The sequence below is a fragment of the Scylla paramamosain genome, chromosome 13, assembly GCF_035594125.1.
Source record: "Scylla paramamosain isolate STU-SP2022 chromosome 13, ASM3559412v1, whole genome shotgun sequence".
NCBI lineage: Eukaryota > Metazoa > Arthropoda > Malacostraca > Decapoda > Portunidae > Scylla > Scylla paramamosain.
In genome coordinates this window covers 8,675,175-8,699,000 of record NC_087163.1, presented here as the reverse complement: position 1 = coordinate 8,699,000, position 23,826 = coordinate 8,675,175, and the positions used below count along the sequence as shown (strand labels likewise).

The 23,826-nt window shown below is 46.8% G+C and overlaps 1 protein-coding gene across 10 annotated transcripts in view; it reads right to left on the bottom strand.

Annotated features, from left to right (window-relative positions):
- The window catches only part of LOC135106402 (mucin-17-like), a 122,395-nt gene that overhangs the window by 82,938 nt on the left and 15,631 nt on the right, over window positions 1–23,826 (bottom strand). For all 10 annotated transcript variants that reach the window (XR_010271281.1, XM_064015385.1, XM_064015386.1 and 7 more), the window contains exons 2-4: window positions 17,392–17,531; window positions 16,853–17,036; window positions 9,239–14,328 (exon numbers count right to left, since the gene is read on the bottom strand). Coding sequence is in view for 9 of the 10 variants with exons in the window: in XM_064015385.1 (XP_063871455.1) it covers window positions 9,239–14,328; window positions 16,853–17,036; window positions 17,392–17,531 (5,414 nt within the window). In the remaining variant the exon portion in view is untranslated. The remainder of the gene's footprint in view (window positions 1–9,238; window positions 14,329–16,852; window positions 17,037–17,391; window positions 17,532–23,826) is intronic.

Below are 23,826 nucleotides of genomic sequence, written 5' to 3'. Positions count from 1 at the left end.
TTTACTCTACATATCCTTTCCTCCCCGACACTCCCATCACATTCCAATCTTCTCCCCATTCGGCTTTAAGATGTCAATACGCATGATATTTTCCCCGTCCCTTGCCTATATACCCTCCCCTTTCTTTCTCTCCCCCTATCTTAATCCTCCCTTTTCCTCCTTTCCTCTTCCTTTCCTACCACATCCACCATTTCCTCTTCCCCTATAAGGACACACACACACACACACACACACACACACACACACACACACACACACACACACGTAAGCGACCTAAACCCATTATAAAGAAGAATAAATAAATGTTCAAGCTATTGCTGAACTAAATGACTAATTAATCTCACGTAATAAGCATTAAGTACTCGTAAATCACTGCATGTTTATTTCCTTTTATGATGTTCATGAGACTAAATTGACAGATGTCGAACTCAGCCTTATGATCGTGGGAAGAGAGAGAGAGAGAGAGAGAGAGAGAGAGAGAGAGAGAGAGAGAGAGAGAGAGAGAGAGAGAGAGAGAGAGAGAGAGAGAGAGAGAGAGAGAGGTGGGGTGGGGGGGAGCAAGGACAGTAGACGCGGGAAGGTAAAAGAGAAGGAATAAGAGGAAGAGCACATTGTGGGAGGGAGGGGCGGGAGACGTGGGAAGGAAAGGAAAGAGAAGGGTAAACATTGTGAAGCAAAAAGACGCGTCCTCACCCGCCGCACATCAACCCCAGTAAACAGTCACACGGTAGCTTGAAGCGTGGCCTTTTAGTCGCCTCCTCCTCCCCTCCACCCCTTCCTGCACCCACACAAAGGAACGCAAAGGAAGAGCAAACAAAAGCAGACACGGTGGCTCCTATGTGATAAGTTGTAGACACTAATTGATGTTGGATTGTAAACTTCCACCTCCTTCCATTCTACCCTTCATCCTTCATCGCCACGCATTGTCCACCTTCTGAAATTTGAACATTCCACTGCATTCACTTCAGTACAGGAACAGCACACAGCATCCCTCCCTCTTCCACATCGTCAGCACCCTTCCACATCTTTATTTTATTCTTAAAGTTACCTCTACGTCTATTTAACTACATCCAGCACCACCCATCACTACTCTCGTCCACCCATCACATCACACATGCACTACATCATCTCCAGCAATCTTCCATCTAATCAGGCGCCCCCTTCTTTCCATTTCTGTACCAAGGAAACCAGCATCACTACTACCACCACCACCTCAACACCCTACTCCTTTCAACACTCTTCTTCAATCATACAGCGTCTCCCTTCTCTCCACTAACATGCAAACACAACCAGCACCCTTACTATTACCGCATCCATTACAGAGTGTATTGTAATGTATTGCTTTATTGTATTGCTTTATTCTCTGGTTCTCATGATTTTTCCCCATTGATGGTGCAGAATCCTTAATGAATTGCTACTAGAATCACGAAAACACTTGAAAATCTCAGTAACTTCCACCAGAAAGTCTTCAAAGTAGTCGAGATAAGACGCCAGCACATTTTAGAACACGGACTGACCATCCTTTCTACCAACGCCCCTCCATCATTCCACGTCCCCTTCCTCTCTGCACTTCCACCGGCACCGCTGCCACCGCCGCCGCGCCCCACATAGCACATCAGTAACTAGGCCACGCGAGCACACGCCACAAGGACAGTTCCCCTTCACGCCACGACAGTTTCCTCTCTGAGCCTTGAACGGGAGAGGGGGAAAGAGGGGACAGAGTGGAGAATGGAGAGAGGGGAAAGAAAAGGCGGGTACACAGGTATGAGAGTGGAAGGGAAAGGAGTGTCTTGGGGGATGAGAGGGGGAGGTGATGTGGGTGAGTGGGTTGTCTTGCTAACCTCATTCATCGACAAATGGAAGGTAATGGTTAGGGTGGTGGTAGTGGTGGAGGTGGTGGTGGATTATGAGAAAATGTGAGAAGCTGTCTGCCATAAAGAGAGAGAGAGAGAGAGAGAGAGAGAGAGAGAGAGAGAGAGAGAGAGAGAGAGAGAGAGAGAGAGAGAGAGAGAGAGAGAGAGAGAGAGAGAGAGAGATCAGATACATAACAAGGAAGAGTGTCATTAGGAACAATAACAGTGACAGAGGGAGGACAAGAGAGAGAGAGAGAGAGAGAGAGAGAGAGAGAGAGAGAGAGAGAGAGAGAGAGAGAGAGAGAGAGAGAGAGAGAGAGAGAGAGAGAGTTCCGCTACATTATGCAACACAAGTCATCGTCAGGATTCAGAATAGGGGAGGAAAAGTCGAAAATGTTAATGAGTGCTGCACAACAACGGATAGCGGTGCTACTGCTGTTATTGCTGCTGCTGCTGCTCGTGGCGTTGTTGTTGTTGTTATTTTTAATAATGAGATAGAGAAGGAGGAGAAGGGGGAGGGGGAGGAGGAAGGGGAAGAAGAGGAAGAGGAAGAGGAGGAGAAAGAAGAAGATAAAGAAGAAAATGAACAACAACAACAGCAAGAAAGAAAGAAAGAAAGAAAGAAAGGTGACGAAAAAGGAGAAGAAGAGGAGCATGAGGAAGAAGAAGAAAAAAGAAAACGAAGTAATAGAAAAGAAGAAAAGACTAGGAGGAGTAATCATTTTCGAATATAAAGAAAATCATAATTAATACCAGTTCCCTTAATACAACAATAAATTACAAACACTACATTTATACGCACTACTTTAACATTTACTTTTCACACATTTTCCACCAGAATTCTCGTAACACAGGAGGTGGACAGCGAAGCGGAAAGACGTAACCTGTTTCGTTTATGAGGCAACTTTTCGTGTGTCCGTGAGCAAGAGACAGACCAGAAAGAAGGAAAGAGACGGATGGACTGACCTGGGATGGAGGGAAGGAAGGGGAGGAGAGGAGAATTGGACCACAGGGGAAGGTAAGGGGTTGACAGGCCCTGGGGAGGCGTGGAGGAAGGGGAGATAAGCCTTGGTTGGAGAAAGGAGACACATTGAGAGGCGATGGTGGCGTCACGGTTCTCCCACAAGTGCAATTTAACGTTTTACTCTCGAAGCAATTTCATCAAAACTTCTCACACACGTCTTGCACAAATACCACATAGAAGTTAATATTGTCACACGTTCTCTAGTCACTGCCATGGTTGTAATGGCGATAGATGGTGATAATAACTGTAATACCATAAACATATATCTGTCATTTTCTCATGCCTTGCACAGGTAACACAGAGGCACTATACCTTCATCTACCTTGAGCCAGTATTGCCAAGCGTTTCTCTCATCAGTGCCTCGTCTATAGTTATAATGACTGCAATAGGGTCATCATACCACAGCAATTTAGGTGTTACTTAACGTTCTTCATTCTGCTATTAGAAATATAATTGTTTCTTATATCACTGTCACTGTCACTGGTGTAATGATAACAACAATAATGATAGCTGTATTAGCATCAATTATATGTAATTTAGTTGTTTTATGTATACGTGTCCTTCTTTTGCTTTTAAAAACTGTGATAGATATGCACTGCTACTGTCATGAATTGAACATATGATAAAAATAATAATAAATAATAATAGCAACTCGAATAACACCCTTACACAAATGCACTTGAGCTGTTACTTTACATTCGTCTCCTTTGCTCTAAGAGAACATGACTTCTTTACTGTTTTGGACATTATCACATTCCACAAGGGCTTGTTAGGCACCACTGGGGAGCGAGGCAGTGTTTCTCTCAGGCAAACAACGAAAATAAACAAACATGAAACATTTCTCACCAGCCTGCAACATTTAACACCTTGTTGGCAAATGACGGGGAAAATAAAGCCTCCATTAGATAATTTCTCCATCAGGAAACTCTCTCTCTCTCTCTCTCTCTCTCTCTCTCTCTCTCTCTCTCTCTCTCTCTCTCTCTCTCTCTCTCTCTCTCTCTCTCTCTCTCTCTCTCTCTCTCTCTCTCTCTCTCTCTCTCTCTCTCTCTCTCTCTCTCTCTTATCTGTTTCCGTTTCCCTCTTAGTATCGATGTTTATCTCCAGCGTCTACGCTTCCTGCTCTCCCTTCTTTTCCTCCCTCTCTTCTTCCTCCTCTGCCACTCAACTCCTTCCTCATCATACTGTCCTCCCCCTCCTTCCGGTTCTCCTAACTCCTCATATAACCAGCACTCTCTCTCTCTCTCTCTCTCTCTCTCTCTCTCTCTCTCTCTCTCTCTCTCTCTCTCTCTCTCTCTCTCTCTCTCTCTCTAGGTCTTAGAGAGGGGTGAACTCAGAAGACAATCGATATAGTATTCGCTTTCCTCAACCCGCCTTTAAGTCTAGCCCACCCCCGCCCCCATCCATCCTCTCCTCACCGGGGCAGTACCAGCGGCAGCAAGGACGAGGAAGGCTTATCCTTCAGGTCTTTACATGCTAGATACTCCTTAGGGGGCGCTGCGATTGGGAAGGTTCGATTGAGTTATGCTGGTAGGGAAGGAAACAAATACATACGTAGCTAGTTTGTTATTGTTGTTGTTGTTGTTGTTGTTGTTATTATTATTATTATTATTATTATTATTATTATTATTATCATCATTATTATTATTATTATCATTATTGTTGTTGTTGTTGTTGTTATTGTCAACTCTCCCTCTCCCTCTCTCTTTTTTTTAAGTGTGTGGATATTCTAATTGCGTATATGTTATTGTTGTTGTTGTTTTTAATGTTATTATTATTATTATTATTATTATTATTATTATTATTATCATTGTTATTATTATCATTATTATTAATATTATTTATTTATTATTATTAATATTATTATTATTATTATTATTATTATTATTATTATTATTATTATTATTATCATCGCTACCTCTCCCTCTCTCTTTTTATGTGTGTGAATACTCTGATTGTGTGTGTGTGTGTGTGTGTGTGTGTGTGTGTGTGTGTGTGTGTGTGTGTGTGTGTGTGTGTGTGTGTGTGTGTGCGTGTATGTGAGAGAGAGAGAGTGTGTGTAATTATGTTTAAGCGTGATTGGATGGTTTTCTTTGTCCGTGTCTTTTTTCTTTTTTTATTCATAAAGAATCACAAACACGCATGTCATTCGTTCCGTTGTTATCGTTGCTTTTGTTACTGTTACTGTTGTTGTTGTTGTTATTATTATTTTTTTTTTTATCATCATCATCATCATCATCACCATCACCATCATCATCATTATTATCATAACCATCATCATCATCATCATTATTATCATTACCAAACTCAAATAAAAAACAAGCAGCTCATTCCTTAATCACGTAACTTTTACAACCTAACTTTTTTTTCAGTTTCTTCCTTCTTCCAACTGTACACAGTTAAGCGAAAACGTGATAGACTTTGTGTTGCACGCGCATAACCTCTGCGACCCACAAATTGAGGTCAGCCGGGGTCACTAATTAAGGGGCAGGAGGGAGAGAGCGGGAGGAAGGGAAGCTTGAAGGAAGTCGTGCAGCAATTCCACGTCATTACTTTTTCTCAGACACGAAAAAAAAAAAAAATGTTACCTTCGATTGTTTTCTTTTCTCTTTATGAGCTTTTACGAACGTTGTCCTAAAATAATCACCACTGCACAAACATTTCCCTAAAACCATTACTTAACGAACGTTGTCCTGGGATGATTACTCCACAAACGTTAATTTAAAACCTGCTACCCCACAGACGTTGCCCTAATGTTACTTCACCACAAACGTTGCACTAACATTATTACTTCATAAACGTTGTTAAAGAGCCACTACCACCACCTATGTCACTACAGACAACAGAAAACATCACCAAGAGCAGTATATTTCACTAACACTAACACAAACCAACGCTTGCAAAGGAGCATGCGCCTACTAAATGTTCGTACAGAACCACAAGTTTCAGAAAACGTGCCGATTTAACTTTCTCCTGCAACGTTTTGTCACTTTGAGCATCCCACCAGGGAGCGTCTTTCCCGTATAATTACGTCCATTAGGTGCCAAAAACTACCCTGAGAGGAGAGCTCCATTCCGTAACATTTCGCTCAGCCACGAGGAAACGTCGCAACTTTATATCGTAGAGGAAATATCTCTAAAAAATGTTCATTAAAAGTTCGTATCGTTACAAATTTAAAATCTGAATTATTCTTTTCTTGTCGATATTTTTTCTTGCTTGTAGACAAGCGGAAGTTGACTAATAAGGGAAATGAAATGACTGGCTATAACGGAGAGAGAGAGAGAGAGAGAGAGAGAGAGAGAGAGAGAGAGAGAGAGAGAGAGAGAGAGAGAGAGAGGGGGAGAGAGAGAGAGGGGGGTTACAGACAGACGACACATTAGATGAACAGGCAAACAGGCAGAAGAAAACAAGACACAGATATAAAGAAAAAAAAACAGAGATAAAATGAGGTACACAGACACACTGAGACAAGCCAACAGACACACAGATGGACAGACAAACACAGACAGAGTGGGCGGGACAGACTTCCTCCCTGCACATCCCCTTTAAAACCCTCCCTTCACACCCTCCTCTAACCCCCCTATCCCCCTAACCCTGCCCTTCCTTCCTCCTCCCCCTTCTCCTCCTTACTATTGCTTCCCCTCCCTATCCCCATCAGTGTGTGTGTGTGTGTGTGTGTGTGTGTGTGTGTGTGTGTGTGTGTGTGTCAGTGCTTTACTCTCAGATCTCTTGGGCTTAAAAAACTGAAGTTATTACCGTCTGTGCAAAAATTAATATACTGAAGGGGAAGTATTAAACGTGTCTTTTTTTTTCATTATTGTTTGTTTCTCTCACATTTTCTTTTTGGAGTCCACTATTTTTCCTCAAGCACTTTTTTTCATCTCCTTCTCTTTCTCCCTTTCTCTTTTCCTTCCCACGTCCCACCCTGAAACTCTCTCACATCTTCCAACCACATTCTCTCTCTCTCTCTCTCTCTCTCTCTCTCTCTCTCTCTCTCTCTCTCTCTCTCTCTCTCTCTCTCTCTCTCTCTCTCTCTCTCTCTCTCTCTCTCTCTCTCTCTCTCTCAGACAAACTATACATTTAACTTTCCTCACACTCCACCTCCACCACCGCTGCCGCCTCCACTCATCTAACACTTCCGCCAACATTCCACTTTACATACTCCCACCTCTGCCATTATCACCACCATCATCGCCTGCATCATTATCAATTATTCACACACACACCCACCTAAACTTCTTCATCCACCACCACCACCTACCAAGACACACACACACACACACACACACACACACACACACACACACACACATGCCGTTTACCAACAAAAGAGGGAAACAAACGGTGGTTCTTTAGGAAGTCTCTTTGGTCCATCCTCTCCCTTGCCTGTCTAGTTGTGGTATCGTGTGATTTATTGGTCTCTCTCTCTCTCTCTCTCTCTCTCTCTCTCTCTCTCTCTCTCTCTCTCTCTCTCTCTCTCTCTCTTGGTTGCGGTTTACGTGGTTCGGTGGCCGGGTGAATACGTGCCCGTGTGTTGTGGCTGCGTGCTGCCGTGGACGTGACGTGATGGATTTAGCAGCATGACAATTGCCGCCCAGGTGGTGTGGGAAGGACTGGGAGCCGACTGCCGCCACCAGAGTGACAGACAAAACAAGTGATTAAGTTCGTCGCCACAACCTTATTCACCTCATTTGCCCAACGAAGCATTCATATTCATCCCCACCCCGTCCCTCGTTCTGCACTTCCTTTTCCTCCTTCTGTTTGTTTCCACTACACCCACACCCTATGCCTCAACCCACACGTGTCTTTACATCTTTCTAAAACATCCCCACCTCCCACCTCGCTTTCGGCCTCACGTCCCCGCCCGGCAAACTTCGATCTATTGAGGTAAAAGTTTTCCGACAGGTGTTCAGTGGAAGTGAATAGAAAGGTGTTTGGGTGTCGAGGGGTTAGTGTGTACAAGGGAGGGATGGGAAGAATGTGAATAGGAGCCTGGGAAAGGTAAATGGGGATGAAGGGATATGGGAAGATATGATGATGGGTGAATAAAAGGGGAATTTAAGGTTAAGGGGATGTGTGTAGGGGAAGAAAAGGAGGGTGAGTGAGGTTAAAGAAGATGAGAAATGGTGAGGAGTGAGAAAGTAAAGTAAAGGCAGTAGATAGAAAGGATGAAGAAAAATGAGGGAAGATAAGAATGAATAGAAAAAAAAGAAAAAAAAGGACAGGGAAAAGGATGAAAAAGATAAATGGAAAAGTGAACAGAAGTGAAGAGGTGAAGAAGTATAAAGGATATAGGAAAGTAAGATAAAAAAAAAGGAAAAGATACGTTGACTAGTAAAGGAAGGAAACTTACAGGTAAGGAAAGGGAAAATGAATGGGGTGAAGGAAGGTGGAGGAAGGTGAGCGGGGATGAGAGATTGAAGAGGAGGCAGAGGAAAGGATGAAGGCAGTTAGTGGGGTGAAGGGAGGATGACTCAGGTGTGGGGTGACGTGACCTTGGTGGCGGGGACATCCAACGTGTCGTGTGGCTCATCCTTCCTATTGGTCTGTCTTGGAATATGTATATTTATCCGTCCATATTCTCTCTCTCTCTCTCTCTCTCTCTCTCTCTCTCTCTCTCTCTCTCTCTCTCTCTCTCTCTCTCTCTCTCTCTCATGGATACATTTACTCCTCTCCAGCCACTATGAGCGTATCTTTCCTTCACTCAGCGTAGGAGCCTCGTCCCTACGCCCCCTTCCCTCGCACTCATGACTCACAGTAGTCTGTATTCAACATGGCAAAGTAGTCCCTTGTAATGCCTCGAAGCCATCACCATCACCAGTGAATGAGTGGATGTGTTCAGGAAGCCACACTGAGCACACACACTCACAGCAAACTACGGTACCTCATCTTCCTACACGCACAGCACAACACCTCTCGCTCCAGCCACGTCTTTCTAAAGCTTTCACGGTCATCACAAGTGAACTGTTTTGCAACTATCTTCTTTTTCACGTTTTTGATAAGTGGTGATCACGTTCACTGGTCTGATGAGGAAGGAAGGGAGGCAGGGAGGGAGGGAGGAAGGAGGAGCCCGCAAAGGGAAGGGTTGAGTAATTTCGTGACATTAGTTACCTTGAATAAAGGTCAGGTGGCGGCGGGCAAAGGTACAAATCCCGGTGCAGGAATGAGAGAAGAAGGGAGAGGGGGAGGTAGAAGGACTGTGGCAGGATGGAATAGTAAAGTGGAAAGGAGTAGATGTGCAGGAAGGTCTGAGGGAAAGAGAAAATGTGTAAGAGTTTGATGCAATGTGGAGGCACAGAGTTAATGTAGGAAGGCTAAATAGAAAAAATAGGTCATTGGATGATGGTCAAGAGGAAACACTCACCTGGATGGAGGCCTTGTTTCCGTCGTCGAGAAGGAACTCCATGCTCTTGGCACGGGTATCGGGTGGGCGAGCTGGGGTATCCAGCTGGGCCTCCATGGTGGCGGTGGCCTCCAGGTCCAGCAGAGACTTAGCACGGGCTTTGTCTGCCTGTGGAGGGGCGGCGCCGACGGGCGGGATACTCTCCAGGAGGTGTTGCAAGTCCCTGTACAGGTCGTCCAAGTTGGTCTCGCGTAGCGTGAGCACTTCCCGAGACGCTCCAGTGTCCAAGTCGGTCTCTAATACGCCCGAGTTCTGACTGCGGGCACGAGCGTGAATGCGCTGCGCCCGGTTCTTGTAGCGCTCGTGGATAGCTGCCCTGGCCTTCTGGTGGGTGCTGGAGGCCCCGCGGTGGGCGAGATCGGGGCGTGCTGCGTCACCATCACTGGCCGAGGCTGGACTAGCGGGGTGGGACTCAGCCTGCTGCTGCTGCTGCTCACTCTGGCTCCAGAGATCAATACGTGGCCCTTGCCGGCGCACACTCGCCTCGATTACACTCAGGTCAGGCGTGCTCCGGGCAAGTCGCTCACGTTCCGCTCGGGCACTGGCAGAGAACCTTTCAAACCTCTCCTTCAGATTGTTGGAGGCGTCAAAAGTAGAATTATATCGGGAAGCAACGATGTGCTGCGTTACCTCACGTGGCTTGGGTGCTGGGGGAGGAGGCGGGAGCTCCTTGGGCGGAGAGGAACGCTCAGGAGCTGACACCTGTCGCTCCTGTGAGAAGTACTGACGGCGGGCACTGAGGAGCCGAGCCTTGTGGAACACTTGCTGGTTAGGACGCTGCAGGTGCGGAGGGAGCGGCGGCTTGGACAGGGCAGAGCGAGGACTGTGCTGCTGGCCGGCGTCTGAGCTGTCTTCACCAGACGTGGCCGAGGTCAATGGGCTCCTGCCCGACCCGTGACTCAAGCCATCACTATCGGCGATGAGAGGCCTGTCAGCATTCACGAGCCTCACTGGAGACCTGGTCACTCGCTCCTCGCGGGCGGGAGCTGACACACGTTGCGCTTCCTGCCTCACAGGCTCACTACTGTTGTCTGAAACACCAGCACTGTCCTCGCGGGGCAGCGCCGCGGGAGACACTGCCGTAGCAGGATCCGGTTCACCTTTAACCCCACCCTGAACCCCCGTCACCTCCCCCCTCTGCCCGGCATTCACTTGAGCCGGGGGTGGTGGAGGGGAGACTAAAGGCCGGGGAGGAAGCACCCGCACTTTCTTTTCTCTCTTGCTGCCCCACGAAAAGAACCTCGGGCTAGAGGGCGCCTTCTTGGTCTTGATGTCAGGCGAGGACGGCGTGGAGGAGCTGCTGTCCATGCCAGGGCTTGACATTTTGGAGCTTTCCGTGTCTGATGAGCGTGAGGAAAGCGACTGTGGCTTGGGAGGAATCTTAGGCCGCGGGGACTTTGGTGAAGAAATTTTAGGCAGTTTGAATCTCTGCCACAGTGGTGTCTGAACCTTAGGTGACTTGTCCTCTCCCATCTCTGCGTCAGAGGAAGACCCGGCGGGCGCCTGTGACACGCGGCCGTTACTTTTATCACTGTCGTGAGGGGGGCCACCAGGTGGTGCGGGGCTGCTCTCAGGTGTGTTGTTTGCATCCTGTGAATGGGTCGTGGGCGCATGAGAAGGAGGCGGGGAGGGGGTGAGGTCCACACGCTGAGGGGTTGGGCTCTCTGACGTCACCACCAAAACCTTCCTCACGTCGCTCCCTGAGCCCTCACCCTCTGGCTCGGCCTCATAGTAACTCTCACGCCAGTTTATTTCTTTCACTGAAGGCGAGAAAGTGACACCCCTCGACCCTGGCCTGTGCTCGGCACCGCCCCTGGGAGTGAGGACCGGGGAGGTGTTAGGAGGACGACACCCGTTGTCACATTTCGCGAGGTAGACCTCCACCTCCCCATGCGAACCGTAAGTCTTGGTGTGCACCCTCATCGCCCCCTCTGCCATCTCTGTGGTTACTCCGTCAGGTGTTGCGGGGCTGACACCAGTCCCTCCCGGCAGGCACTGTTCGTTAAGATCACTCGCGGCACGCAACTCAATGTCAGTGGTGCCGGGCGGGTCATGAGTTGGGCTGCTGCTCCTCCGCCCCGTGTGTACAGGCTGGCACTCATTGGGCAACTGGGCGGGCGTGGAGCTATATTGGTGAGGGAGTGGAGCAGGGACTGGGGGCCGGGTGCAGGGCGGGGCGGGGGCCGGGCGGGACGGCGTGGCGAGGAGTGACGGGGCGGCCTGGGCGGCGGGCCAGGCGCGGAGCACCGTCAGCTCCGGCGTCAGAGAAGAGGCTGGCGGACACTGCTCGCTCCCTGACCCTACAGAGCCCACACACACACCGTTGGTACTCGCCTCGCAAGGTGGCTTCTGATTGGCTGGTGCGGCGCGGGCCGCCTGGTAGGCCACGCCTCCAGTGCCCGGAAGAGAGGGCGGATGCTGCATCCTCCATTCCTCTCCCCGACCCTCACCCGCCGCACCGTAAGGGTTCTCGACCGTTTGTTTACGTTGGGGAGATTTCAGGCCCTCTTGACTGAGGAACTGCTCAGCCAGATCCACGCTGATGGGCTGCGGGCGCCGCCTCCCAGGGCGCGGTGCTCCGTGTGGTGCCGCCCAATTCCCTTTACCTACTTCTGCGGCGGGCCAGCAGGTGGAATCTTGCCTGGACGCCTCGTGGAAACTTTTATGTCTACGAGGTTTTGAGTGTCCTGGGGAGATGACCCTGTGGTTCGTGAAACGTGACCTGAGTTCCTCATCGCTTCCCTCTGAGCCAGAGAACGGAAGTGGGCGAGGAGGGAGGCGGGAGGCTGCGTCGGCCCCGCACCGTTGTTGTTGCTGCTGCAGGAGATAATTTGTGTAGCTGGGTTTGTAAGGACGCTGCTGAGTTCTGTAGCTGGAAGAACTGCCGTTCATACCTTCATTCAGCTGGTGGGCGGCTGGGTGTGGCTGCCACCTGTACATGGCTCCTTCTTCCTCCTCACTGTCAGAATCAGAGTAGCTGCGTAGGTCACCAAGGGAGCGTGCCCGAGCGATTCGTGCTTGACGGGCGTCCTGACGTCTTGGGCGAGAACTGACAGGGGCGTCGGACGGAGTGGCAGGAGCCTGGCTTGGTGCGGCCTCAGAGATGGGGGCGAGGGGCGAGGAAGGAGTAAGTCGCACGTCACGGTCCCCGAGTCCACTGTCCTCACTGAGCGTCTCCACGGAGCGTGTGGCACTGGGGCCTTCACTGGACCTCAGTGAATCTGGCACCTCGGGTGAACTGCCCGCCTGACTGGCCGGCGGGGAGACGTCATCCGAGACCCCTCCAACTTCTCGAGGCCCCGCCCCGCCTCTTTCAAGACCAATTAGATTCAGAATGTCTGAACTCCTGAATGACTTAACTTTTGTTGCTGTGGCGGCAGGCATGCTGGAGATGCGGAGGCTGAGTTCGGCCGCGAAGTGATCCTCCTCGTCGTAGTCACCGTCTGTATTATCGGTGTCTGTGTCACTATCTCCAGATGGCAGGTCAGTCCCACAAGTTATTGCACGGGACGGCTGAGACTTAAGACCGGAGGAGATGTATCCGGCTTCCCTGGAGGAATGTATGTCAGCTGGTTTGCTTTCAGGTGCTTCAAGAGTCACCTGTTCATAGATAACACCTCCCACAGCCGTCTTGGTGGCCGTGTTCCCCTGCAGCAAGGGAGGCAGCAGGGCGTCCCTCATGGTGTCTTCATTGACATCTTGGTTCGCGGCACACGACGGAGGGAGCAGAAGTGTCTCACCTTCGCTCTGTTGGGGAAGCGGCGCCAAACTGATGTGGTGGTGGTGCGCAGGGCCGTGAGACGAGTGACAGTGACGGGCTTCACTACTGTTTTCACCAGTAGTGTAAGGAGTGAAGGCTGCGGCACTCACCGCCTCCTGTTGCTGGGCCTCGCACGCCACCATCGTCTCCACCGCGCTCCCCACCTGCACATCATCAATGGAGACAGCTCGGGCACCATCTGGTAGTGGTAAGAGATCAGCTTCACGTGGTGCAGCTGCGTCAGAGCTCCGTCCTTCCGAATGGTGTACAAGGCTGCTGGAAGAATTACTAGGACGTGCTGTGGTATTAGCGAAAGTTTCTGTATCACTGTCTGACCTCATTTGCATCACGCTAGTTTTCTCAGCTTCGATATATGTTGTGTCGTTGTTTCTCGTCGTTGTGGCTGTGTCAATTGCTGCGTGGCGGGGATCATGTCCAGGCGTCCATCGCACTGGCAGGCCAAACATGTCCATGCTCTGCGGGCCTGAGGAGCTCTCGGGTGGCTGGGAACCATCGCTGTTTGTAGAGGGCAACACTAAGTCCGTGTCAGAGTTGCTGATCACGTTATTCAGGTCACCTTCAATCTCCTCTCCGCGTCCCCCTGCAGGTGTTCCGCTAGGAGTGGAGGCCAGGGAGAGAGTTCTGGCTTCCTCGCTGAGTAACAGGGAGGGGGCGGAGCTCCCCTCATTGTCTTCAAGTTCACCACTTACTTCAGGTGACACTCCAGTCATGGTAATCCTCGCGGCTTCATCCGTCACAATAGGAGAGGAGTCAGCAAAGGGCTGCGACGTGGCTGACATGTTGAACACTGCGTCAGGCTCCTCCAGCCCTGAGAGGCTCCCAGGATGTCCGGGAGAGCTGGCCTCGCTCCCGCCAGACACACTCTCGCAACTCTCCAGACTTTCAAAGTCAAACACATCATCAACATGTTTCTCGAAAATCCTGGTAGCGTGGGAAGGGCCGAGCATGTTAGTTTGTTGCAGGGACGCCCCAGTGCCCGCTGGCCTCCCGTCGCCTGGCTTACGTCTCCTTCGATGCACCACCCTCAGGGAACTGCCGCCCGCCGGCCGCTCTGTTCCTTGACTGCCGTGTTCATCCTCAGAGGCGGAAGAGTCGTAATGACCGCCGGCGGCCGGGGTGGTGGCGGGGGTCCTGGCGAGACTATTACCAACCGTCACGCCCGCTTCCTGCCGCCCGCCCCGCCCCTCGCCGTCCCCACCACACACGCCCTTCTCGTCCTCCTCGTCGTCCTCTACCACAAGGGTCTCATCGCTGGCCGTGCTCTCTCCATCTGAAACAAAAAAGAAACACGCTATCACCCCGTAGGACAATGCCCTAGGAGCCGGGGGCCGCTGGGAGCCGCCAAAGCAACACCTCACTGTACAAGTTCCCACGCGGGACCCTCAGTAGAAAACGGGACCGCGCGAGGTACGCTTCAGGTAAACTGTGGTATTGCAAGCTAATCCGAACACGGCGCCAGCCCTAAGTTAAATAAATGTATACTATGGAGAGTAATTTCATCAGAAAGATTATAATTAATCCATAAGAGGCTAGCAAGAGTGCACAAGTGAATCGTTTTAAAATGAGTGCAATATGACTTGAATAATAGACTAGCTGGTTCCCACGCCGCCGGGCGCCACGAGGCTGAGAAAAAGTGGACGCTGGACAAGTCGGAACCAGCCTTTGTGTGGCTGCGGAAGCCAGCACTGAGAGGGAAAGCGGGATTCGCAGCTGGAGTTCGGAGACTTAGCGCAGATTTTATATCGTGTGTGTGTGTGTGTGTGTGTGTGTGTGTGTGTGTGTGTGTGTGTGTGTGTGTGTGTGTGTGTGTGTGTGTGTGTGTGTGTGAAATTTTAGCGCTATGAAAACATGAATTGTAATCCTTGTGTAACTATAGAAAAATGAATGCAGAAAAATCAAAATAAACTGACAAAAGAAGTGCTGCAGAAACCAAGACCAAGAGACTTAACCAGCAGGTGGCGGCCGGAAAAGCAACACCGGGACACCTGGACTTGAGTTCCGACGCTCGGAGTGGTGGCGGTGCCCCAGAAACACCGCGTCACTCCCTCGCCACAACCGGAGCTAAAACTCACACCACCACACGTTTACTACGACCACTACTACCAACCTTACTTAGCAGCACCGTCATGCGTACCAACATTGTGTGTGTGTCTGTGTGTGTCTGTGTGTGTGTGTGTGTGTGTGTGTGTGTGTGTGTGTGTGTGTGTGTGTGTGTGTGTGGTTTAACGTCACGGGATTAACTGCACTTTTGTAATAACTGTTTTCTTTTATTACCGACATAAGCTACAGTCGCCTACACACACACACACACACACACACACACACACACACACACACACACACACACACACACACACACCTACTCGACCATTAACTTGCTCCACGTGACAGGTGTTTCCTTCCTTCCGCAAGTACGGTGAGTGTCCTGTACGGCCCCAGACTGCACGTCTCTCAACCCTTCCTTCCCTCTTTCCTCCTCTTGTCATCATATATTCTCTCTCCCTCTTCGTTCTTCCCTTCTTTACAAGCTTATTCCTTTTCACTTTCATTCTCACATCTTCACTTTATTCTGGACGCCTTTTTCCTCCTCTTCTCTTTTATTCCCACTTTTCCAATAAGCGGTAAGTGCCGTGCGCCTAAATCCTTCATTGTTTACATTATTCTTACGCTCAAGTGTAGGAAGGCCTCAGGAACCCAGCCGTACCTCTTCCCCTTGCGGGCTAAGGCAAAAACAAACCCCTGAGTCTGTTTATGGTACGTGTACGTGTGTGTGTGTGTGTGTGTGTGTGTGTGTGTGTGTGTGTGTGTGTGTGTGTGTGTGTGTGTGTGTGTGTGTTCTGGTCTCTCATGATTCAAGTGGTGTGGATATGAGGCAAACTACAAGACGATATTGCTCAAGTTCTTGAGGGCTTGTGTTTATTTTTTGTTGTGGTAAGTTAAGTGTGTGTGTGTGTGTGTGTGTGTGTGTGTGTGTGTGTGTGTGTGTGTGTGTGTGTGTGTGTGTGTGTGTGTTTGCGAGCGCGTTTTTTTTTTTTACCACCTGTCTGCTTATGTCCTCATGAACCATAAGATATATTACACACACACACACACACACACACACACATCATATTAGTCTTCTCCAACGAGCACACAGCAAAGGCGGCGCGAGCGGAGGCCCAGCTGCCCTCCTTGGAGAAAGACGCAGGGCGGCTCACGTATAGCAGGGAAGAGGAGTTTAGCGCCGCGAGACTCAGTAATCATGGGCCTCTCAGCGCCGCGTTGTTGTTGTTGTTAGCGGGGTAAACAGCGCGTTGGCCTGTGAGGGGCGGCGGCTGCATTAGACATGTCGCACTGCGTCTGCCTGCCTGCTGCTGCTGCTGCTGCTGCCGGTACTGTTGTTGTTTTTATTGCTGCTGATGTTGCACGTCGCTGGCAACTCTCTTAACTAGATATTTCGTAAGCGTTGGAACTTATTTTTACTTTGTTAACTTTTTTACGGAATGCTGCGTAATATTGTGTTGCAACCATCTTTTAGCGGATATTATTATTATTATTATTATTATTATTATTATTATTATTATTATTATTATTATTATCATCATCATCATCATTATTATTATTACTATCATTATTACTATCATTGTTTTTATTATCATTACCAACATCTTTAGTATCATGATTGGCCTTTCAAATAGAGAACAGTCATCCCATCACGTTCAGATTTAGGAGTAACAACTTCCCACTCTCGTTCTCTTCACCACAATAACCTTCTGTGAAGACCTTCAAGTAAGAGGAAGGGACAACAGCCTTACCTTCTGGTGGGTGGCGGCGAGGGGGCTCCACGGGGGCGGGCGTGAGGGCAGCGGGGACGTGAATCACAGAGTCCGTGTCAGTGTTGTCTGCAGAGAACATCCAGTGACCTGAACTCTCTGCGCCTGAGTCCTCCTCCGCGTCCTCCTCTATTGTGGCGAGACCAACCTCCCCTGGGGCTGTCACCTGGTGGAGGAGAGGCGCCAAAAGCGACGATTAGGGAATGAAAAATGCAAATAAGGCGCGCGTGTCTTGATTTCCTAAGTTCTCCTTACGCGGCATTAGAGAAAACGATGCGCACTGAAGGTTGGAAAGGAGGACTAAGTTATTCTCTACTGCCTTGTCATAACTTCTCTAAATAGTCGCAGTTACCTTACTGATCATGGACACATTTATTGACACTATATAAAAACCTTAACACATAACAGAGTAACTTAAATCATACACATAATGGAAGTTAACTATGATACGAATTAATGTAAGAGACTGTTTAAATGACTTCACTACATCATCATCATCGCATCCACCGTCGTCATCTTACCTGGTAGGACCGTCCATCATCTTCACAGTCGTCATCAGAGGAGGAGGTGGAGGAGGTGGTGGAGGAGGTGGAGGCATCAGAATCTGTGTCGCTCGATAAGTTGTGCACACAGAATTCCATCATGGCTCTCTTGGCCGCCTCTGTGGGAGGAGGGAAGGGGCGTTAATTAATACATGTGACATACTGCTGCTCCTGTTATTACTATTATTATTATTAATATTATTATTATTATTATTATTATTATTATTATTATTATTATTATTATTATAAGCAAAAGGATATGAATGAAATTATCTTTGCTTAAATGATACGCATGATAATCAACTTATTATTACCATTATTTAATTATTATTATCATTATCATTATCTTAAGCAAAAAGGATATGAATGAAATTGTCTTTGCTTAAATGATACGTATGATAATCAACTTATTATTATTATCATTATTATTATTATTATTATTATTATTATTATTATTATTATTATTATTATTATTATTGCTGGTGCTGTACAAAGTTAACGCTGGATGAGAGGACATGTTCAAGCCCACGTTTACATAACCCACTACCACAGTCACACAGCCTGGACACATTATACAACCTTGTGCAACTGACACCAAGATAGATAAGGAGCGAATCAAATGTTGCCACGGCCAGTACGTAGATATTTTTCAAAGGATATTGACCGCAAAAGGACGAAGAGAAATTAAGGCGATTATGTAGATAACAGATAATTACAAAGGTTTTCATAGATTCTACTGATATGTTTTTATACGAACGTTTAAATGTATAATGAAAAAAAAAAAATACGACACCGTACGATGAATAAGTAGATTAACCACTAGATACGCAATAAGCTCTTGATAATACAAACTTAACACATATTTAAAATTTCTTTCGTTATTTTTCATATATACCACAGAAAGTCTCGCAGTATACAATTAGCTTGATAAAAAAAAATCCAAGAATGAAAACAAGGTAGGGATCTTTTTTTTTTCTCTAAGAATTCACTGCAATGAAAGAAAAAATATATTCAGTCGGGTTTTAGAGGAAGTACAGTGGTTCATTTCTTATCTTTTATCAAACGGCCAACAAGACTTGCCTTATCAGCGTGCACAGTCAGGGTTAAGTCCACTCACGTACAACGAAATGTCTTGATAACGACGATAAGAATTACGTATTTCACTTACTTCGTTTATTCCTACGTTTTGAGTCCAGCGTACGACATTTCTGCTTCCTGTGTGTGTGTGTGTGTGTGTGTGTGTGTGTGTGTGTGTGTGTGTGTGTGTGTGTGTGTGTGTGAGCGTGTGATTTGATTCCCACAGAGAGAGAGAGAGAGAGAGAGAGAGAGAGAGAGAGAGAGAGAGAGAGAGAGAGAGAGAGAGAGAGTCATGTTTCCAATGAATCTAATAAATTTCACAAGGTTACACACACAACCCCAAGACATTCTCTCTCTCTCTCTCTCTCTCTCTCTCTCTCTCTCTCTCTCTCTCTCTCTCTCTCTCTCTCTCTCTCTCTCTCTCTCTCTCTCTTTTAATCTTCTTGTACAGTACTATTTCATGCATGTGACAAGAACGGTCTGACACAATAAGGTCATAACAGTTTCCCATCGCCTTTGAACTTTCATGAATCACAATTATAAGCATTAATATGATACTCTTGCTCCTGCAGCACCTTCACACTTTTACCCCAGCACAAACTTGCCTCGCGTCTCCCTCGCCTGTAAATTTGTGTCTGAAACTTTTCTTTAATAAAATTCCGAACTACTTTTAAGATGTCTCGTCTCTCTCTCTCTCTCTTTCTCTCTCTCTCTCTCTCTCTCTCTCTCTCTCTCTCTCTGGGGATGTAAGTTCTGATTGCGTTGCAGTGTACGCGTGGTGTCCAGCGAACCATTTTTTTTGGTATAACGCACTTGGAAAATATTTCTTATTTTGTCCATGTGCGAGGGTTGCAATTCCTCGCCATGTAGTTTATGGAACCAACGTGACACCTTCCCTTCTCTCTCTCTCTCTCTCTCTCTCTCTCTCTCTCTCTCTCTCTCTCTCTCTCTCTCTCTCTCTCTCTCTCTCACATCACGAACAAGCCATCAGTTTCCTTCCCCACAGCGCGACGCGACACATTTGGGCCTCGGAACTAGCCAGTGGACTCCAGTCGTTGGTCGCTGCCCTTAACCTAGACAGGACTTTCAAAGTGAATGACCAGCTCTCCTTGATGTCGAGTTGGTAACCAAGCGTACCTTTACTGAATGCACTCAAGAAGACAAAGTAATCAGTTACGAGCGAGACCAATGTTGAAATATTCCTGTCCGTCTTGTGTGCTACTGAATTCAGAGTTTATATATATATATATATATATATATATATATATATATATATATATATATATATATATATATATATATATATATATATATATATATATATGTTTTTTTTTTCTCTTTCTCTCCAAAGTGAGATTACATTTACTGAATTGATTCGGTAAGGCAAAGTAATCAGTTATGCACGAGACCAGCATTAAATTGTTCATCTACGTGGTGTATGTTACTGAATTCAAAATTTCCTTAATATTTACATTCTATTTTCTTTACTTAGCACTCGTCTTTTGTTGTTGCTGTTGTTGTTTGTGTTATGAGTGACGCGCACTTCCTTCTCATCAATATACGATGCTTGTCGATATTCGTCTTTCTTCCAGTCTCGTGTAATTTAAAGAATGAACGAAGGAAAAGAAAGAGGAGACAGAGGAGGAGGCAAAAAGGATGAAGAAGGGAAGAAAATAAGGAGAAAAAAGAGAGAAAAAAGAAGGCGAAGGAAGAGCAGTTGAGTTTCCTTTTGAGGATGTGTTAGAAGAAAAGAGGAAGAAGAGAAGGAAGAAGAAGCAGTAATGTTCCTATAAGCACTGGAGTGTGACGGGTGCCTGGCCACAGCATCCACATCTTTCGACCATCCACCTCATCCCTCCTCACTCCACCCCGCTAGCCTGCTCCCGCTTCACCCACCTCCACTCCACCCAGCCCCCTCCCATCACCCCCTCCCCTTCCGCCACGTCTCGCACACTCCGGCACACCTAACTGCATGTATCGTTATGTATCCCCATCTATTTCCTTCATGCAAGATGGTGTTACACATTATTCTTGGTCACATCTCTCTCTCTCTCTCTCTCTCTCTCTCTCTCTCTCTCTCTCTCTCTCTCTCTCTCTCTCTCTCTCTCTCGTTCATAACTCCCAATAACCAGTAATTTGATTCTTATTAATCTACGATCAATTCGTATGTGATACTCGGCTTTAAAGGAGGAGGAGAAGGAGGAGGAGGAGAAGGAGGAAGAAGAGACTCAAGAGCTAAAACAAAGAAAATAACCGCATAGTAACCTTGAAACTCTCTCTCTCTCTCTCTCTCTCTCTCTCTCTCTCTCTCTCTCTCTCTCTCTCTCTCTCTCTATCAGGCACACGTTTACCTATTATCACACAGGAAATCAGCATCATAGAAAAATACTGTAATGTGAAATGTTAAAATAAAATTGATGAGCGAAAAATGTGAAAACATAGAAAGCTTACAATTAACTTGAAATGGATAGGGTCATACAGAGAGAGAGAGAGAGAGAGAGAGAGATGCTACGATACATGCTCTATTTCAGTGTTCAATATCATAGTCTTTAGTAAGTTCCCTGTTAACTTTTGTATGTACATTTGTTTTCGTTTAGCAAAGTCCCAAAACTATTTATCCTACGTTACTATTACTACTACTACTACTGCTACTAAGAGTTCTGAAGTAAAAAGACATCAGTACAGGTAAGATGTTAGGTTCCCTGGAGAAACTGAAGTATGGGAAATCACCAAGCTAGGATGCGATCACGTCACACTTGCATAAGAGAGCAGGATATTGTGGTGTATAATGTTCAGCGGGATCGCCCATGTATCCTAACCTGATACAAGCTAGCCTAACGTAACCTATTGCAAGAGCATAAGGGAAACTGCAAGAAAGCAGCAGGCCTACATGTACATACTAGTGACAATTTCTTTATATAATATACACACCTATACGCATCTATCATTCCTAGTCATAAATCTATCTTTTCTTTTAAATCTCCTTGTTGACGGCACTATAACTACGTATTTACCAAGTCCATTCCAGTCGATAACCACTTTATTTATTTAAGAACCAATTTCTTCCTTTCTCTTTCTCTCTCTTTTGTTTAATCTAACTTTACCAAGACAAAATACTATCTCAGAAGATCTTGTCTGCATCCTCGCGTCACATCCTTTACAGCACTTCAGTACCTCCATCACAACTTGTCGTATCCTGACATGACCTAACCTAAGCAGATGATGTTACGTATGTATTTACCTGTGTCCATGTGTGCCCTCTCCGCCCTCATCTGTAGGTAAATGAAGCCCAGGTGTGTCCCTTCCATGATGTGTGAGGCCTCCCCTTCCATTTCACTCACTATGTGTTGTTACTCGCTCTTCGTTCCGCAATGTTACGTTCACTTCAGATTCTTCAGTTATTCGGAAGCTTCGTTCTTTTCTTTGCGTCTTTTTTTCCTTTCGGTCGACGGGAAGTCTTTAGTTAGTTTTACACTTCGATTATTATTATTATTCTACATTATATATCATGTTCGTTTTCTATTCAGTGGTGCATGAAGGGTATGTGTGACCTTCTTAGTGACTTTTCCTCGTGACTTTTTGTGTTCGTTAATTTGTCTGTGCTTAAAGATTAAATGTATATATTAATATATATATTCATGATCTCTATCACGTAGTTCTCCCCTCCAAGCTCTAAACGATTTCTTTCCCTTATCAAACCTCTTGTGATTTTATCTGTTAATTTTAAAGACTAATAATTTAACCGTAGTCGTAGTAACAGCAGCAGTAGTAGTAGTAGCAGTAGTAGTAGTAGTAGTAATGGTAGTCACAAGGGAGGAGTCAATGGGAATGCTTCCGTTTTCATTACTGACATTTTTCTTCTTTTGTTGAACGGCGTCACTATGCATCACTAACTCCAGTACCGCCCCACCCACACTCCTCCCTCTGACACACCCTCAACACCCTCCCTACGCGACTGTTACCCAACACTCACCGGATCACTGTCCACCCCTTGTAACATCTCTGCATCACAACTTCTCTCCTTATAACACTCGTACTCCTCCCACACTTTTCGTTCACAATCTCCTTACTGTACTTTTCAACACATCCAAGAGCTCCCAACACCACGCCCTTCACGGCACTTATCTTCCTACAACTGGCACGTTTCTTCTTTCCCTCCACGCCTTGCTTACGTTATCCCTTCTCAAATTACCGTGCTTTCCAACACTCCCCAGAATACTACTTCATTCCCTCTCTGATCAGCTCCCTGCATCACATCACAAAGCTGAGCCTTCTATGACTTGTACCACCTGTTTCTCTCGCAATCTGCCTCCACCACACGCATCTATCAGACTTCATCTCGGGATCTGTTTACATTTCACGTTTTCTGTGAAGTAATCCGCGGACACCTGGTTGGTACGCCTTATCTGATTTTTCTTTTTTATCATTATTTAATTTGCATTTTTTTTTTTTTTTTTTTGCGGATAAGGTTTCGATGTCGTGGTCTGTGGTGCGCCAGAAATGCGTTAAGATACTCGTTCCAGCCTCGAGATAATAGTGAGTGGTAAAAATAGTAGTAATAGTTGTAGTGATGGTGGTGTTGTTGATGGTAATAGTAATAGTGACAGCAGCAGAAGTATTTAAAAAATCATAACAATAACAGTGAAAGCCTCACGTAACCTTGGTAGCGGCGCCGGGAGTGTGTCGCAACTCCAGGAAACGAACACATGTGCTCACAAATTAGATTCAGGTGTGGGTCACAGGTGTGCTGTGTTGTGTGTGGCGGCTCTCACCCACCCACCGCTGCTCACGCTTCCCTACCTACACACCTTACCTTCTTCTTTTTTTTTTTTTTTTACCTTCCTTCACGGCTTTTACTTATCCATACCTTCCTCCATACTTTTTCCCGCCTCCTTACACATTTTTTTTTATCTGTTTTCACACCTGCTAGTTTTTTTTTTCTTCCTCTTACTTCAAACACCCAATTTGTATCTTTTTCTCTTCTCACCCATGCATATCTTTTACCTGTCTCTTATGCCTCAGCTCACAAGGCGCACCTCTCCCCTCACCCTACCTGCGAACCTGGTGACCTTCATTAGCATTCATCGAGGCAGTGGGACAGGTTCATGTATATGTGAGTATTTAGAATGCCGCCGGTGGTAAGGACGAGATTGCAATAGAGGATCTGGGATGGATTTGTGATGTGTGTGTGTGTGTGTGTGTGTGTGTGTGTGTGTGTGTGTGTGTGTGTGTGTGTGTGTGTGTGTGTGTGTGAGTGGATGGGTGAGTGTGGGTGTGAGTGGATGGGTGTGTGTGCGTGTATTCAGAGCACTAAAACGTACGTACGAACACACTTCT